Source organism: Nothobranchius furzeri, chromosome 5 (genome assembly GCF_043380555.1).
Source record: "Nothobranchius furzeri strain GRZ-AD chromosome 5, NfurGRZ-RIMD1, whole genome shotgun sequence".
Taxonomy (NCBI): Eukaryota; Metazoa; Chordata; class Actinopteri; order Cyprinodontiformes; family Nothobranchiidae; genus Nothobranchius; species Nothobranchius furzeri.
Window position 1 is genome coordinate 7559795 of NC_091745.1, and position 17552 is coordinate 7577346.

General features: G+C 44.0%; 2 protein-coding genes across 2 annotated transcripts in view; one reads left to right on the plus strand and one right to left on the minus strand.

Annotated features, from left to right (window-relative positions):
- plekhh3 (pleckstrin homology, MyTH4 and FERM domain containing H3) overlaps positions 1-919 on the plus strand; it is a 47535-nt gene extending 46616 nt beyond the window's left edge. Inside the window, exon 13 of the mRNA XM_015948679.3 lies at positions 520-919. Within this exon, the coding sequence (XP_015804165.3) occupies positions 520-690 (171 nt within the window). The 3' untranslated portion in view covers positions 691-919. The remainder of the gene's footprint in view (positions 1-519) is intronic.
- A 6398-nt stretch (positions 920-7317) lies between these two features.
- On the minus strand, positions 7318-17336 carry tubg1 (tubulin, gamma 1). The gene is made up of 11 exons (XM_015948682.3): positions 17164-17336; positions 16817-16929; positions 13910-14077; positions 13759-13827; positions 12509-12588; positions 12298-12424; positions 10689-10775; positions 9562-9711; positions 9334-9486; positions 9089-9250; positions 7318-8078 (listed from the first exon to the last, which is right to left on the minus strand). Exons 1-11 carry the CDS (start codon positions 17210-17212, stop codon positions 7881-7883), a joined length of 1356 nt encoding a protein of 451 aa, XP_015804168.1. The 5' UTR covers positions 17213-17336; the 3' UTR covers positions 7318-7880.
- Between the last annotated feature and the right edge of the window lie 216 nt (positions 17337-17552).

The window sequence follows — 17552 nt, forward strand, 5'->3', positions numbered from 1 at the left end:
TGGTTGGATTAAAATATTAGGCTAAACATTTCTCCGAAACAGGGATGTTCTTCCAGACAGACCGACCAACCCCCCCCCCCCCCCCCCCCCCCCCCGCCTCTCGAGAACAAATCTAGCCTTTCACTGGACTGATTTCCTTGCATCTTCCCACACAGAACAAGAAAACCCTCTGTGATCTCTCGTAAGGCACAAAAGTGGCTTTTTTTTTTTTTTGGGCTCACAGGCAAATTGAAGCACAGCTCAGAAAGACTTTTTATGAACTTAAGTCCTTTTATTGTTCTGACAATCACTGGAAGGATTTTAAACAGCTGGACATGAAAATAAAGCAGGTTTGATTAGCGTTGGAGCTGAGGATAGAGCGATTAGGCGCTGGAAGAAGGGTTATTCGAACACTCGTTCTTGCATATTCTCTGCTGCTGGAGGCTTTAGATGACATCATCTGTCTCTGCCCTCCTGTGACAGTGCAGACAGTCACTGACACTGCCACCAGTTTGACCTCTCTCTGTCTCTCCATCACAGCTGACTGAGATCATACAGCTTATGAATGCGTACTTCAGTGCCATCCATTGCCAGCGAGGAAAGGGGGAAGATCCAGACTTCACCATCAGTGACACCACGGAGGTGGGCTTCCGTCAGCTGGTTCCGACGCCAACACCGACGCTTCTGGAGCTGCCCTCGCACCCCGTTTGATACCCCACCATCATCCTCTCTAGAGGACCCGGTGCTCCGTCATCCCAAACAAAGCAAGGCCTGTTTTCTCTCCTCACCCATGAAAATAAACCTCTCCTGAGCGTTTCAGCTGAAGGACCTGGCTGGAGAGTGAGAAGGGGTGGGTGTATGGAGGGGAACACTAAATCCCACAAACCTCAACCTCACCCTGACCTCCTCGACAAGTCAAATGTGTGGATCTTGCTACATCAGGGAGGGGAACACGTCACAAAAAAAGTGAGACTTGCAGTAGTAACCCTAAGCTGTGGCGCTCCCCTTGTGAAGCTTAAAGTGAATACACTACCCTCTCCTCTGTCTCTTGAGGTGTGCCATATTGGATTAGCCTTTCCTAGAAGGCAGCCATCACTCACGCACTGCTGGAAGTGGTGAGAGCGTTTAGTAAAACACACACACACACACACACTGCCATCTTCACTGAGCTGTTTCTCAGCTCCACACACACACACACACACTGACCCTGACTCTCACGTGCCCTTATGGTGACACGTTCAACAGTCAGCTTTCATAAGGTCCCGGATGGGCTTGCGTTACCTGGAACTGTTGGTGCGTCGAGCCATGTGAACTTGGAACTGGAAGCAGATGTTGAACTCTGTTACTGAGTCACTTTGGCTGCCGCGCTGTTCCCTCACGTATGGTTTAACTGGCTCCAGCGGATCGCAACAAAACATTTCTCGGGTGACACATTAAGGGTCTGGGTTGTGCGTTTCACAGAAGTCAAAGTATTTTTTTCATGGTGTTGCTATTGAATGCTCTGATTTCTCCTTTCGTTGTGCTGCTTGTCCCGGCTGTAGTCCTGGACATGAAACTTGGATAACACTTGACCGATTGAGTAACTCTGCTTAAGTCATTTATTGTCTCCATGCAGGTTTGCTCTGCTGAAGATAACAGGTGCTTTCTTGTTTTTCTGCTTATTTTCAGTCTCCAGCTATTGCCTATATAAATTAAAACCTGACTTCATATTTCCTATACACAAAACACCATCCAAGTAAGTCCCTCTAATCTGGCCATGGTTACTTTTGTATTATTTAAGCAAATGTAGCATTTTAACCTGTCCTTGATGTCTTAACTGTAGACCCACACCTTTCCTAACATTACGTTTGCTTTAACTGAAGCACCTTGTCAGTTAATTCTGTGTAGCTCTTTTTGTGTTCACTGTTTGAATATTCTTGTGAAGCCAAAGTTTCGTCAGGTCAGGAGTTTGAAAATGGACCAAAGAACTTTTATTTCAGTGTAAGCTTTTAGACGAGAGAGAGAGAAAAAACCGGATCCACAAATGCAGACGGAGTTTTTCTTTCTTTAAACACAAACACCCAAAATCCAGTAATATGTTGTACAACTTTTATTTTGTAGATGTAGTCTGTCAGCTACACGGTCCTTTAAAATAACCAGCCTCAAGACGCTGGTGTCTTCACCGTGAAAGGCCTCGACTATTGTCTTGTTGCTCAGAAGCCAGTCTTTAGCCTTTCCCACTGCAGCTGCAGGCAGCTCCGAGCCACACATGAGAAAATGAGATAAAACAAAAACTGCTATGTCTTTGCTTAGTATTAAGCTTGTTTGTATGATGCATGGTACCTTTTTATGTAATGTTTATATTCAATTGCACTATTTTTAACTAACCTGGGAGTGCAATAAAAACTATAAATACTGTATGTAATTAATAAAAAAAATACCCCTTTTACTGCACTGTTATTAGTACTTTTTTGTAGCCTAATCAGCACCAGAAAATAATTTGTATTTGTGTGGGTGTGTACTTGTATATATTACATACTAAGGACCTTTTTGTATTTTTCACTACAAAGGAAGGGAAGTTTTCTAAATGTCTATTAGTTAGTTTAGGAGATATGATGTGAATTACGTTAATGTTAATGTTGGGGTTAGGCATGGGAAGAGCAGTGGCGGCGTCATGGGGGCGCTATAGCTACCCCTGGATTAGTCATTGCACCCCCATAGCACCCCCAGGTAAATATTAGATTTTTTTTTTACTATTTAATTTTAATTTAACGTGTGGATGTGATCGTATTTAACATACAAGACAAAAATAATCAGTAAATTATCATATAGATGGTAAAAACTTAAACCAAAACAGGAAATTGATGTTAACCTTTGACCTCATTTTCCACCTGCGAACGAGTGAAAGGTAGAGCTAGTTAGCCTAGTGAACTAGACCAAATTCTTGCTTTGCAAAGTTTGGTCTAGGAACGCTCCACTGGAACCTCTGCAGCCCCTATCAGCATTCTGGCTGGCCAATCACAGCTCTCCAGAGGGGTTTCAAACACATAAAGAGCTGTGATTGGTCCATAATGGTGGGCCAATCGTAGTGCTCTATCTGCTTAGTGAACAAATCACAGATCTTTATCCGCTTTGTGGGCCAATCAGGGCACTCTATATGCCTGGTGGGTGGGATGATGCAACAGAGTGAAACAAGATGGCGACAGCTCGTTTGAAACGGCTTTTACATCAATTTTGGACTATTAGAACTTGGGCTTCATTAGAATCAGGAGCAGATAGATGTATTTAAGTGCCTTTTTTTTTAGAAAAAATTATGCGTTTTCTCCTTCAACTGCGGACCGCCTCATTTACCGATGGCTGTTGCGGTGAGTATGTCACATTCATTGTCCAGTAGGACGCGGAGATCATTTGAAAGACAACGGTAGAACCCGACCCACAACTGAGAGCCGTCAATGGAGCGTTGCCAGACTAAATAATACATTTATTTAGTCTGGCTTGCCAGGCTAAGAGCTAGTGGTAAAATGGATCGGTTTTTGTTGCCCAAATTTCCACGGGTTCAGTCAGAAACAAATGAATCTTTGGAAGTGATCTCAGACCCACAAAAACCTACAGATCTGGATGAAGAGAGTCAACCCTCAACCACTGCAGCAGTTGAGGGTTTTGGAAATGCTAGCACTAAAGTTAGCTAACCTTGCAACACTATAGATGGTTTTCTGTGTGGCTGTATGTGTTTATGATTTCATGGAAAAGTCAGCGATTGTTCATGTTTATGATGTATATTAATGATTGTTTCAGGTGTTGTTGAGGTTTTGTGCACGCATGTGTATCTGCTAGTGTTGAAGGTGTTTTAGAGAACAATAGGTACCCATGACCACTTTCTTCATAGCACCCTCAACAAAAAGACTAGCTCCTTCATAGCACCTGAAGAAAAAAAATTCTGGAGCCGCCACTGGGGAAGAGGTTGGGTTACCGTGGGTCAGTCACTGAAATGAATGGAAGTCAATGAAGGGTCCTCACTAACATAGAAAGACAAACGTGTGTGTGTGCATTTGTTTGACTGTCCTGTGGTTAAATGCTGCAATTTAAATGACACTCTCAGAAAGTAATATGCAGACACACTTCTACAAATAATTCAAGATGGCTGCCACAGCTAGCTAATGGACAGTAGCTTGCAAACACAAAAATAGCCTTACTCAGTTCTACAGATGGAGCTGAAACCTACCAAGATAGCAAAAGTCATTTGGCCCAGATCCGCAAAATGAACCTGGGCCAGTGTCCTTTAGCACACCGGGCCAATACCGGTGCAAATCCATTTTCCTGAATCAGGTCCAAAACTGTACCGGCACTGGCCCGGATAACGATCCTTATTGTGTGATTCAGCCCAGATCTGGACCGCATCTGGCCTGAGTCAGGCCCAGGTCTGTTCAATTCAATTCAAAGATACTTTATTAATCCCAGAGGGAAATTAGAGTTTCAGTACACACAATTCAGAGATCACACATACATGGGCAAGACACATGACAAGAATTGGTGACTGTGGTCATTCGCAACCCTGAGTCGTGCTACCTTAATAGAGATCAGAGGGGTTACATGAGGATTGGTTCAGGTGGAGAAAAAAAAGGGCACTTCAGAGTTACCCTCCACAGGGAGGGCAGCTTTGCTTTGCAAAAAACATCTTAGACTATGCAACAGACATCAGATATCAAACAACATAAGTGTCCACAAGGTGGGGTGGTAGGGTTTGGGACTCTCCACACGTCAGTAACTGCAGCCACGATAAGCAGCGCACGTCACCTCAGTCTGGACAGGGGAGGGAGGTCGTTGGGGTTTGGAGGGCACAGTGACTCCTGGAACGATTCAGCGGCCTTCACAGCCCGCAGTCCCTCCCAGGCTGGGATAGGGAGACAGAGTTGCCATAGTGACGGCAGCATTCCAGATTTCTTCTGAGGGGGGAGTATTCATTGCAGCCTCACAGGCTCAAGCTGCACCAGATTCAGATTAGAAATTGTTTTGGGGCCACACAGAGATAATTTCCTCTCTGTCTTAAAGTTCTGTCAGTCCTCAACCTCTCAAAATCCCAATAATGGCGTAAATTTATCTATCCCAATCTGTGTTGATTCGTCCACTCGCTCCTTGATGGCATCCATCTTTTGTGCCAACGCATGAATCTCAGCCAAAGTTCCAAGCTTACGACTCATCTCAAACAATTAGATGAGTCTGTGCATTCACAGCGCGGTGTAATCCATCCCTGAGCTCAGGGAGAGCGCCAATATTCCTCGACAGCTCGTTAATTTTCCGGTACGCCAGGAAGCCTTCTAGGCCAAAGAGCAGGAAACCTGACACCAACACCACAAACATCCAGACGTCTTCAGAATCCTCTACAGACAGCTGAGATAGGCAAATCAGGTTACTCTGTTTCCAGGAGTCCATGATGTGCCCAACTGGATCTGTCCTAGAGGGGCACCCGGGAGCCCCTTCTCATCGTTGAAAAAAATTTTGTTAATCGCGTTAAGTGACCAACTGACCAGGTCCATTTTAGTAATTTCAGTTTCCAGAAAAAAAATGTTGAAGCAGCCGTACACCCAGAGACAGACAAAGAGCCTTGGGATAAGAATGGGGTGGAGAGGAGGAAAAAAGCGTCTGTACTCTCCAAGAGCCAGAAAGGGTCTTGTAGAGTCATGACTCTCATTACCACTGATACTTTCACACTTCTTTACCTTTGCCATCTGATTTAACCCTGTCTTTTGGCAAAGAATTGCCATTAAGCACGTGATAGATTTGAAAGAAACTTTCAGAAAGTAATGTACATCTACAGCTGAAACATTTAAGTCTTTCAAATACAAGATGGTCACCAGAGCTTATCAAACCAACACAAATGTGTTAACTCGATCAGTTCTAGACATTAAAGGTTAACCAAATATTGGATGTGGTACATTTGTCCAAATTGGCAAATATTTAATTATTTCACAATAAATCTTAGTATAAAATGCAGCAATTTCTTCAACACTGGGACTTTGATTTTTCTAAAATGTTGGATTCGGACACATGGGCTATTGTGAAAAAAAATTCTAAAACTACACAGTGGAGTATTTCACTTTTACAGTCAAGACTAAGTCTGCTCTGATTGCAACACTTGCTGACGGGACTTATTTCATAAGTAACTAGTCAGATTTGTACTCAGCCGCTCAAAAGTACGTCTACCCCATCGGTCGACCCAAGTAGGACTGCCAACTCTCACGCACTGAGCGTGAGACACACGCATTTGACCCTCTTCACACGCTCTCACGCCACACCTCCAATCTCTCACACTAAACCAGTGCCTGCGCTCCCCAAACGTGCATCATGCACGTGTGTAGGGCTTATGAAAAAAACAACTGATGATGTTAATTATAGCATTAGCTACTGAACATCATGCACACAAACAACACTTAGTAATACTTTAACTGGCATTGTTTCACACACAGAATCCTATCTGTATAATCCAAGCCGATGTGCTTTTTTCCGCTCTGGTTGTGAGATGGGCGGAGCGGTGAGCTCCACCTGCTGCTGATGGGACCGGCCCGGTTCTCCCACAACCATTGGGCCATTCCCATCTGTACCGGGTTGGCCCGGCCCGGGTAGCCCCAGTTGATTCCACACATCCTTGCCTTAAGCCCATGTGGGCTGATTCTACCCACCAATCAGAGGCTTGCTCTAATGGAAGGTGTGAATTTACCCGGTACAGGTGGGAATGGCCAACATGAGCTGGGCTGCGCGTGCCACCAAAATGATGTACTTTATGCAGCTGCGTCGCCAACCGGTGTTGACGGAGCTTCAGTCCCGAATGTTTTTCTTTTGTTTTCACTCATCAGCCACAGATCCTCGCGACGAACTGTCCGCTCCCAACCCCATGACCCCAGACATGAAATGTTCAAAAGTTGGCAGCCCTGTACTCTACATCTTCTTAAGGAAGCATTTGTAAGGGCCTAGATTTTCTCCACATGTAATGAGCCTTAAAGGAATTACATGAATGAGCATTTGTAAAGCCAGCTCCACCAGAGTTTGTCTTCAACTAAAAGTGAAAGTGAGATTTCCCCAAAAACGTGGAGCCTTCAGGTAGCAAAGAGAAAATACTCATAGAAAAAAAGATTTATTCATCATACAGGTCCAACAAGCAAAGCAACATGGAACAGAATTCACTTTTAATGACACAGATTATCCCAAAGAGCCAAACCTTAGTATTTACAGCAGTTTGAGCCTCATACACCATGTTTATCTGTGGAAACTAACTTTGAGGACAAATTCTTTAAAACATATTTGCACAGCTCAAATGACGGATGTTTTAACATCAGTCTAACCTGAACTTGACATTCTTGTTGGTCATGAAAAAGATGAGCTGCGTATCAGCAGCAGAGAGATGGATAGAAGTGTGAGGCGTGGCATAAACCTACATTACCCATAAAGCTATGTACTCTCCCTGTCCTACAGTCGTTCTATAGGCATGTTCCTGTAAATCCACAAAACTAAACTGTACTCTGTAGAAAAATAGAGCAAAACAAGGCAACAGGCAATTTTACATTGCAGAAAAATTATAGGCTACAAGACATGTGGGGCAGAATAACCAACAAGAGAATATTAATTTTGTGCACAATATTACTGAAGTACTGGCATGCAATAAAAAGTACTTTCACTGAGCTGTTCATTAAGGGAAGGACTACTTTACATGGGATTCTGCAGGGTGTTAAAGACTTTGGTTAAGATGAAAGTTGGTGTTTACATCAAGCCCCCACCTTTTCTTCTCTTTAAAAGACAAAACTAATCGCACGCTACAACAAACCATTAAATATTTTTCAGAAGCAGCAACAGCCAAACAGGTGAGACTCTAATGTTACGTAGATCTAATCTAGAAGACCTTGTAGCACCAAGCCGAGTTTAAAGTCTGCTCATTGTTCTTGCGTTCCCCAGGAAATGTAGTCGGGCCGCGTTGCTGCGGTGTACTCGTCCACCAGCTGCTGGACGACTTCGCGAGAGTTGTCTAGCTCATCAAAGTTGTCTTTGAACATGTCCTCTTTGCGAAACTGCTCCAGGAAAGCCTCGCGCTTTCGTAGTTTGTCGTACTGCCTGCATGTTCGCTCGAACAACTGGAATAGAAAATAAGACCAAAACTAGAATTAAAATCGGGAAAGTTTCAAGTTCCGTTGAGACTTCTTAAAAATCCCCAAACTCTTTCAGTTTGGTTTCTTCATCTGTTAAATGGTAAATGTCCTGTTTTTGTATAGCACCTTCTTAGGGTTCTACAACCCCCAAAGTGCTTCACAGCACATTCAGGCCTAGTCCACACGTAGCTGGGTTTTTTTTTTTTTAAACGAATATCCGCCCCTCCAAAAACTTGCATCCACACCACCTCGCTTTAAAAAAAAACTGTCCACACGTACCCGGATAAATACGTTGTTAAGGACATGCCAGACCTGTAGGCGGCAGCACTTCCCCCGTTCTTAACCTCGCCCTTCGTCTGTGGTCTTCCACAAGGAGCAGTAATTCCGCTTGCAAAAACAAACAAGCAAAAAGCGCTTGGACAATTGATAAAGTGAGCGCAGCTCTGAGGGCATCCATGCTGTCGGCTAGTGTAAACACAGGTCGCACACGTGATGTCAGCATTTTTTTGTCACGGAAAGTGACGTTGCGGACCTTAAAACTCCGGTTTTGTCTGTCCACACGCAGACACCCAAAACGGAGAAAACGCAGATCTTCACTTTGGCCGGAGTTTTTAAAAAACTCCGTTTTCGTGTGAAAAAACTCCGTTTTCGTGTGGATGACAGGCCAAAACGTAGAAAAATATCTACGTTTTGGCAGATCCCCGGCTACGTGTGGACAGGGCCTCAGTCATTCACACACACTGTAAGGAGAACCAAAGCTCAGTCTGTGTCTGGGCTAAACCAGCTAGGAAATGCCCTCTGAAGCATTGAATCAGAGGACTTAAAAAGGCTTTAAGTTTCCATTTTTCACTGGAAGTAAAAAAAAAAAAAACTCAGAAGTCTAATTTGTTAGAGTAACCATTTATCCCCCCCCCCTTAAGTATGACCAGAGACGAACCATCATCTCAGTGCAGCCCCACACCAGGAGAATCAACTAAAGGTTTAAAACTGCTTACAGAGGAGATGCTTGTGTGGTTTGCCATCATCAGGCCGCTGACTCTGTGAGCTGAGGCCAAGTACGGGGATCTCCTGGACAAAGCCACCTGGATGCTGGCGGGTCCCCAGGGAATAAAGTTGGCAAGTTTGCGCTCGCGGATCCTTTGGAGGCTTTTATGCACCTAAAGAGCAGTCGGTCACAAAAAAGGTTTAAAATTAAACCAATATAATTTAAGCCCTAAAACACAAAGTGAACGTGACACACCTGCGTGGGGTCAACCTCTCCCTGGATGATGTTGAGGATGGCGATGTAACAGTGGCTAGGCTGCCTCTCTCTTCCTGTGGACACCATCACATTCTTGGGCTGCAGAAGCCTCCTCATCACATCCAGAACTGTGGTCTTCCTCACACTAGCAACCTGAAAAACAGCTGGATTATGAATCTCCGTCTTTACATCCTATAAACCTTTAGTAATGGAAGTTTTATCGCCCACCGACTGGTCAGTGGTGAGTGGCGTGTATCCAGTCATGAGGAAGTGGAGTCGAGGAGTGGGGATGAGCGATGCGATCAGACCGATAAGGTCATTGTTCATGTAGCCTGGGTATCTCAGAGTGGTCGTGCTGGCAGACATGATTGTAGAAACCTACATGAATGAAATCACAGGCAACAAGGAGAAGTCGGGACCAAACTACATTTCAGATGAAGGGATTTAAACGTAGATTTCAAAACAATACCACTTAAGAACCGTGAGTGCATTTTTGCATTTAAATGAAGTGTCCTTTTAAAGAGCAAGTCACCCCCAAATCAACTTTTTTTTCTGATAAACTGTATAAATGTGTGTCTAATCGTGCTGCAGACACGTGTCGTCAATAGTTTGGCACTTTAGTGCATTTTAGTTAAAATTTTAATTTTCTGCCTAAAACTGTCAGTGTTGTGCTGTTGTCATGTAAAAACTCTGCACTGCAGTTGAATTTAAAATCTGCCATCGCTGTTGGCTAAGAGGTACCCTAGAATGTTAGTTGGTACCATATGATGTCACAATGTCGTTGTGAGCCTGTGTGTGTGTGTATTTGTTAGCGGCTCCGCCCTTTTTGTCTGCTAGGCAACAGCATTTGTTGCCTTTTTCAAACAGGAAGTGGGAGTGGAGTAATACTCTGGTAGGGGGTGACTTGCTCTTTAACTTTAACCCTCCCACTGTCCTAATGGGTGTGACCCCGTGAGGAAAGTTGACCATTGAGCAGGGTTGATGGTTTACCCCTTGGGACCATGTGGCGGGGTGAGGAGTGAGCATCACCTCACCCCTGCCACATGGACCTCAAGGGATAAACCATCAAGCCTGCTCAATGGTCAACTTTCCTCGCGGGGTCACACCCATTAGGACAGTGGGAGGGTTAAAGTTAATCTCCAAGCCTGAAAATGTTTTCAGTTAATACTTGCCAAGTAGGCAAATGGTAAGTGCAGCCATGGGAGGGTCGTTTCTAGGAAAGCTGCAACCCTCCCATCTGTTCCTAAACCAACCCACCGAACTTGTTTGCTCATTTTTTGCAGCGTGCATGTCTGAACATATCCTCTTGTTCATTTACGGGGAGGAGCGCAGCATTGATGACTCCTCTCACTCACCAGCTGATTGATCTGAGAGAAGGAAGGATTCTGGATGTGCAGCCTGTCTGTGGCGATGCGATTCAGGGCCGTGTTGTCCAGCACCACCTGATAGAAAACAGCAGCTATCAGACAACTGAAGACAGGAAAGAGTTGGTTTACTGTTCATAAACGTCAGAGAAAACATCACAGCAACAATGCCGCCAAGAAATCAAACCTCACAGTGTGCTGTTGTTAGGAGAACTGAACATAAATGGCACACTAGAGACGCAACAGGGGGACGGGTCCTCAGTGCTGACTATTAGCTCTCAGGCTAATTCAATCAACATGAGGTCCTTATGCAAGATCCTGGAGGAAGAAGGTATTAAAGAGGAAACGCTATTAGAGCGCCAGTGCGTCTCTGGCTAATGCAATCACATATTTAAGAGTAAAATTCAATAAGCTGGATTTCCTGGGCTTTGCTCAGCACTGCCACTGCTGTTTGTGTCACCAGCAGTGGAGAAGCTGTTCTCTACAAGGAAAAAGTTACGGCTGAAAACGGCAAGCTAAACTCAGCTCCTTCATAATTCAGTGGTGCAAAAGAAGACTTTAATCACCAGGTATCGACCCGAGTTACACATGTTGGTGTAGCGATGGTCCCAGTAACGAGCGGGCGATGCAGGAATCGGAGATACGAATGACTGTAATTAGTGATGAGCTTGTATTTAAATGAGAAACGAAGCATCATCCGAAAGAGTAGCTGGTACATCAGGATTTTAACCAAAAGGAAAACAGATTTAAAGACAAAGTTTTCAATAGATTTACAGTGGTCTCGTTATATAAATGAACACCTTGTGAGTCGCTCTGTGGGAACAAAAGCTCTGGCGCTACAGTTTCAGGAACTACAAGTGAGCCAGAGCAGAGGGAAGCAGAAGACAGCAGGATAGGGAGTCTTCTACCTGATATTTGGACATCTCACCTCTGATTGGGTAACAGCAACACCACTCTACCACCAATTGTTTGCTCTGCAACGTTTATGTTTTATCTTCACAAATAACACAAGCCTGGAGGAGTTCTGCTGTGTGGTGGAGTCACTAATGCTAACAGTTAGCTTCTATTAGCTGAGACGTTCTCTACCGTTTCCTGGACGCTAGACCAACAGCAGCCTTCCCCATCGGGAGTCAAGATGGGCGAGTCCATGAATGTAAAGAGACAGAGTGACGTAGATTTGTCGGGGTTTTCTAGTCCTAGAGTTTCACCGTCTATTTTCTATCAGAAGCTAATGCAGGAGATTGATGTAGGAGACTATTTTCACGTTCAGCCTGCATGAAAAGCTCAGAGTGACTGATTATAACCAGCAATAATTAAAAATCTTTTTTCTGTGTTCCACACCTTTAAAGAATTACAAGTTTTCTAATCAATCTGTTCTAAATGCCTTAGATAGATATGTTTGTGTGTTTGGTGTCCACACTATTTATTAACAATGATGCCTTTTATTGATGTTAGAACAAAAAGGTCAAACTTCTGGCATCACATCGTTACTTCCTGGCAGTATGACTACATTTTTATATCCTGGTTTCCTGTGCATATTTATTCATTTAATTGAAAGCTGGTATTAATCAGCCTTAATCCCCTCTGGAGTGCTGCTCACCACGCAGTCTGCATTCTGGGTGAGCCTTTTCAGCGTGAGCAGCGAATTGTACGGCTGAACAACCACGTCGCTCATCTCATCCTGGTTTGGGAAGACAGAGTATGTCTGTACCAGCTTCTTTGGGTACCTGTAGAGCAGGAAATGTGTTATTTACACACACCAGATCACAAGCTAAACCCTAAGTGAGCACGCTGCAATTCTGTTGGTGGACCTGTCATTAAGTTTCTCCAGCAGATACGATCCCAGTCCTGAGCCTGTCCCCCCAGCGATCGAATGACACAAGACGAATCCCTGTGAACACACAAGGGTTACTTGTTAGCGTGCCGCAGCACACGCCACACGTGTGTGAAGCTTACAGTAAAGTGCACTGGTGCAGAGAAGTGTGTGGGTGAGCAAATGCCTCGCTTCCTAAACAGTTATATAAATGGTAGCACTGCCCCACCTCACAAATGGGGCTTCCTCGCTGCTGCTGCTGCTGCCCCCCACCCCCCAAGAAAGCTCTGTAATACCTGCCTTCAACACTCGCCCGGCTATTATCACCAGACACGCTACACGCCACACCCTGCTAACATACACATGCCAACAGCAGCTGGGCCCACCTTCTATGCACAGCACACATGAGAGCACACACTCAATAATAATGTGGGATTATAATGTGAAGGAGTACCAGAAATTGCAGACCTCTGAGGGGAAATGTGAGTGTTATTTTATGAGAGGCTGGAAGCTCAATTGAGTTCAGAAGGAGGAGGAAAAAAAAGAAAACGGAGCTAAGAATAATAAAGGCAAGGTCAGAGCTGTTCTGGTTTTAGAATGCCAGACTCTGGCACCATTTGGACACGTTGTTTTCATTTAGTTGATTCAGTTCCGTGTGTTGATCACCACAACAAAGAAGCAACGGTTTGCGTGACTAAAAGAAGTCACGTCTGAGTAAATGTAGATAAACGGTGGTAGAATTCAGTCAGATAATTCAGCTTATTGTGAACCAAACCCGCAAAACGTCACAGAAAGACTCAGAAATTCACAGAGGAAAGACCGAAAATGACAAGTGAAAGAAAAAGGATGCTAAATACACCCCTAGTAATACATCTAGTCCATTAGGATACAAAACAAACTCTAAAGATCTTTAAGCGGAGTAGGAAGTGACGCCACCATCAGCGTCAGCTCTGAGGATGTTTGCAGCCACAAACGAAACCGTCAGCAAGGTAAAGAGAAACCTTTTCTGTGTTTTTAAAAAAAGAAACAAAAATGGAATTAAAATCAAAAGATGTAAAGTGACCATGGGAACATCACTATTTAAAAACAAAAAGCTCTAAACAATGTAAAAATTTATCAAATTAGTGATGTCATCACTACAAAGCCACCCTAATCCTGCCTCACACTTATTCAGCTTTATTTTAAAACCACACACCACGCTAATCTAACCCCAAAACAAAGCTGCAACGTGACGTGTGATAAACTCGCCTCCAAGCTGTCACTCCCGTCTGCCTCTCGGTCAATGATGTCAAAGATGTCCTCCTGAATCTTTTTGCCCTGGGGAACAAAACATGAAAACGACAAATTAGTACTTGGCTTTCATTTGGATCAAATCAAAGTTGATGTTCCTGGTGATGACCTGTGAATATCCACTGGCCCAGTTGTTCCCAGCACCTCCGCCATGCTCAGACAGGTAGATGTTCTCTGGGTTGTACAGATTGGCATAGGGGGAGTTAAGGATGGAGTGGATGACACGGGGCTCAAGATCCAGAAGAACAGCACGAGGGATGTAGTGCTCGTCATCAGCCTGTGGAGTTGATTTAAACCAGGAATTAGACGGTGATAGTTCTCAATCCATCCATGCACGCAAGAACAGCTGCTTGGTTGTCCCAGGTTACAAAGACGCCATCTGGTGGCAAATAACAGTGGTGCACCTCGCAACAATCACTATATAGAATCACACTTTCCTTGCTTTATTTCTAAATTTCATTCTTGGATTTCTCTAAGCTGATGTGAAGTGTGTGCAAGCCGTGATGAAGCAACAGAAGAGGAAAAAGAACATAATCCACACTCTGATCAGTCATTTTAAACTGGAGGGATTAATGGTTGACACAGCCTCACTGTGACCAATGTTTTGTTACAGAAAAATATTTACTTAGATGAATAAAAATATGTGTGGAAAGATATTTAAGATTTTCCCTTTTTTATGCCCCCTTCAGCTGCATCCGATATCAAAAACAAACAAAGACTTTCCTCTCAAATCCATTTCTGTGCCACGGAACAAAGACAAAAAAGGAAATTAGGAGCCACAAACTTCGTAGCAGAATGAGATATATTGGATATACAATGAGTTCTTTCTTTTTTTTTTACTTCATAAACTGCTATTTATAAAGTAAATGTTCACGTTTTCTAACTATAAGATGATCCGTTCATATATGAGAAACTAGGGCTGCACAAAAGGGTCATTTTAATCTGTAAGGCACTCTGAGCTGCATCAACTGTATGAAATGTGCCTTATAAATAAAGTTTGACTTGAAAACCCCAAATAAAAAAACAAAAAAAAAAAACGTGGGTTCCAGAACTTTGCAGCATACTGTAAGGGACACAGACGTACTATGTATATCTATGTAATAAACTATGTAAAATTGCACAAGTATTGAACACATACTGAGTATTGCATTGGTGTTATTGTGTAACAGGATAATGCCAGTACAGCTTAGACTGAGGAGTTATCCACTCTCACTGCAGAGGGGATGAATGACCTACGGTAGCGTTCTGTTTTACATCTGGGATGTCTCAATCTGCCTCTGAAGGAGCTGACCATGGTCTCCACAGTGGAATGCAGTGGGTGGGAGTTTTTTTTTTAAGATGGTGGTCATCTTCCCCAGCATCCTCCTTTCACACATCTCCTCAACTGAATCCAGTGGGCAGCTCAGAACTGAGCTAGCTTTGTAAACTAGCTTGCTCAGTCTCTTCCTGTCTCGGTCAGAGCTGCCTGCACCCCAACAGACCACAGCAGAGTGTTTAACAGATCCAACCACAGAGTGATAGAAGGATTTTAGCAGCTGGGGATTAATTCTGAAGGACCTCAGCCTCCTCAGGAGGCGGAGGCAGCTTTGGCCATTCTTATAAGGAGCATCTGTGTTGTTGGACCAGTTCAGTTTGCTGTTGAGGTGAATGTCTGCTGCCTGGAACTTTACTGGTGAGCGAGGAGGAGTGTTTCTCTGGAAGTCAACCACCATTTCCTTTGTCTTACTGGTGTTCAAGCAAAGGTGATTATGTTCACATCGGTCAACAAAGTCCATGATGACTGACCTGTACTCCTGATTCCCCTCAGACACACAGCTGACAATGGCCGAGTCATCAGAGAACCTCTGGAGGTGACAGCTGCTGGGGTTGTAGGTGAAGTCCGAGGTGTAGTAGGTGAATAGAAAGGGAGAGAGCACTGTACCCTGTGGAGCTCCAGTACTGCACACAACCACCTCAGATGTACAGTTGTGCAGCCTCACGTACTGTGGTCTGTTGGTGACGTAGTTGATGTCCATACAATCAGATGTTCGTCCACTCCTGTACCCCTCATCTTCTGCTGCAGTAGACGTGGTTGGATGGTTTTGAAGGCAATTAAGTAGTCAAAGAACATGATTCTCTCAGTGCATTTTTGCATCTCAAGGTGAGTCAAAGCCTGATGCTGCAGGTAGATGAGTGCGTCCTCCACCTCAATGTTTGGTTTATATGCTAAATGCAGTGGCTCTATTTCCAGGCTCTCCACTGAACGTAGATGGGTGAGGATGAGTCTCTCTAGTCTTCATAAATGGGAGGTCAAGGAGACTGGTCTGTAATAGTCTAGTTCGAGGATGTGATGTTTTGGGAACTGGAACCACACAGGAATTCTTCCACAGGATGGAGACCTGCTCCAACTGAAGGCTCAGGTTGAGCATGTGTGTGACCACTTCACAAAGCTGGTCAGCACAGTCTTTGAGCAGGCTGATCCCGTCAGGATCTGCTGCTTTTCTGTTCTTAAGTTGCCTCAGTTCTCTCCTCACCTGGTCAGATGCAAAAGAGGGGGGGAGTGTGGTGCTGAGGGGAGTTGGTGGTGGGGGAGAAGCAGTTGAATGGTGAATAACCTGAATTAGCTTCCTTCTACTCTTTCTGCCAATTCTGCTTTTCCCATGATTGCCTTTTCTTGTTCACTCTTTTCCCTTTCCTCACATCTTTTGATCACAATTTTTGCTTTTCCCAATTTTATGATATCTATCTAGTCATTTTTAATTTTTTTTGTTCTTGAGTTAAGTAGATATTTATTACAAGTCATGTTGCAATTGCAATATTAATCAGCATTATCGCTGGTTTTCCAAACATCTTGCAGCCCTATTAGAAACCACCATGTACAATGTGTCTTCTTGGCTGAGAGGACTTTGTAAGAAGTTGTCTTGGTTTAAACGTTTTAAGGAAGCGTATCCTCGTGTTGACATTCGTCAGGGGGTTAACTAATTCTATAATTTCACATCAACAGATGATAAAATATAAAAATGTATGCTCCAACTACCTGATAAAAAAACACGTCTTTTCTATCAGTCCCTTCAGTGGCGAACTCCTCCACAATGCCCTCCGGGCTGATGCCATGTTCTGCACACAGCTGCTTCCAAAACTCGAATCCAACTGCAAAACAGAGGTGGAAACGTGAACATGCTGAGTTAAAAGACAACGGGAAACACACAAACACAGAGACATTTGCTGACTGACTGACACTGCTAGCTAACGTTAACTCGTTACCATCAATAAGAATTCGCCATTATTATGCTAGGTTACAATAACACTGGATGTTTGCTAGCCTGTTTTAACAGAATCGCTTCCGTTTGAGTAGAAGGTTGGAAACATTTAACCGTAACTTACTTTGATTTCCACATTGTCCCAGCTGAAGAGTTATAATTTCCCGCGGCATGATCGCTCTTTATTTGCTCCCTATTTAGCTAGCCTGTTTACTAGCTAAATACACGGCTAAATGTATAGTTCCCACCGCTAAACCACTCCTAGCCCGCTCCTTCCCGCTTGTTACTATGTCCACTCCTTTACGTATTACCGAAGCATGAGCCGTATAAACAACCACGAATACTCATCGAAGGAGTGTCGCTGTGAAGTCTGCCAATATAAATGGAGCAGACCCACTGAACTGACGCTTCTAATTTGCCTCTGCAAGTTAATTTGGTTGCTGCCATCTGTTGTGCTGGAAGAAGATAGTGGGCCACAGTGTTTTCAAACTAAACAACTTTGCCAATCCAAAA

Coding starts and splice junctions, on each gene's coding strand:
- tubg1 (XM_015948682.3), bottom strand. CDS start 17,212: ATGCCGCGGGAAATTATAACTCTTCAGCTGGGACAATGTGGAAATCAA. Junction 9,712..10,688: donor TCTCTCAGATCAATCAGCTG/GTGAGTGAGAGG, acceptor TCATTCATGTAG/GTTTCTACAATCATGTCTGC. Junction 8,079..9,088: donor ACCACACAAGCATCTCCTCT/GTAAGCAGTTTT, acceptor TTTCTATTCCAG/TTGTTCGAGCGAACATGCAG.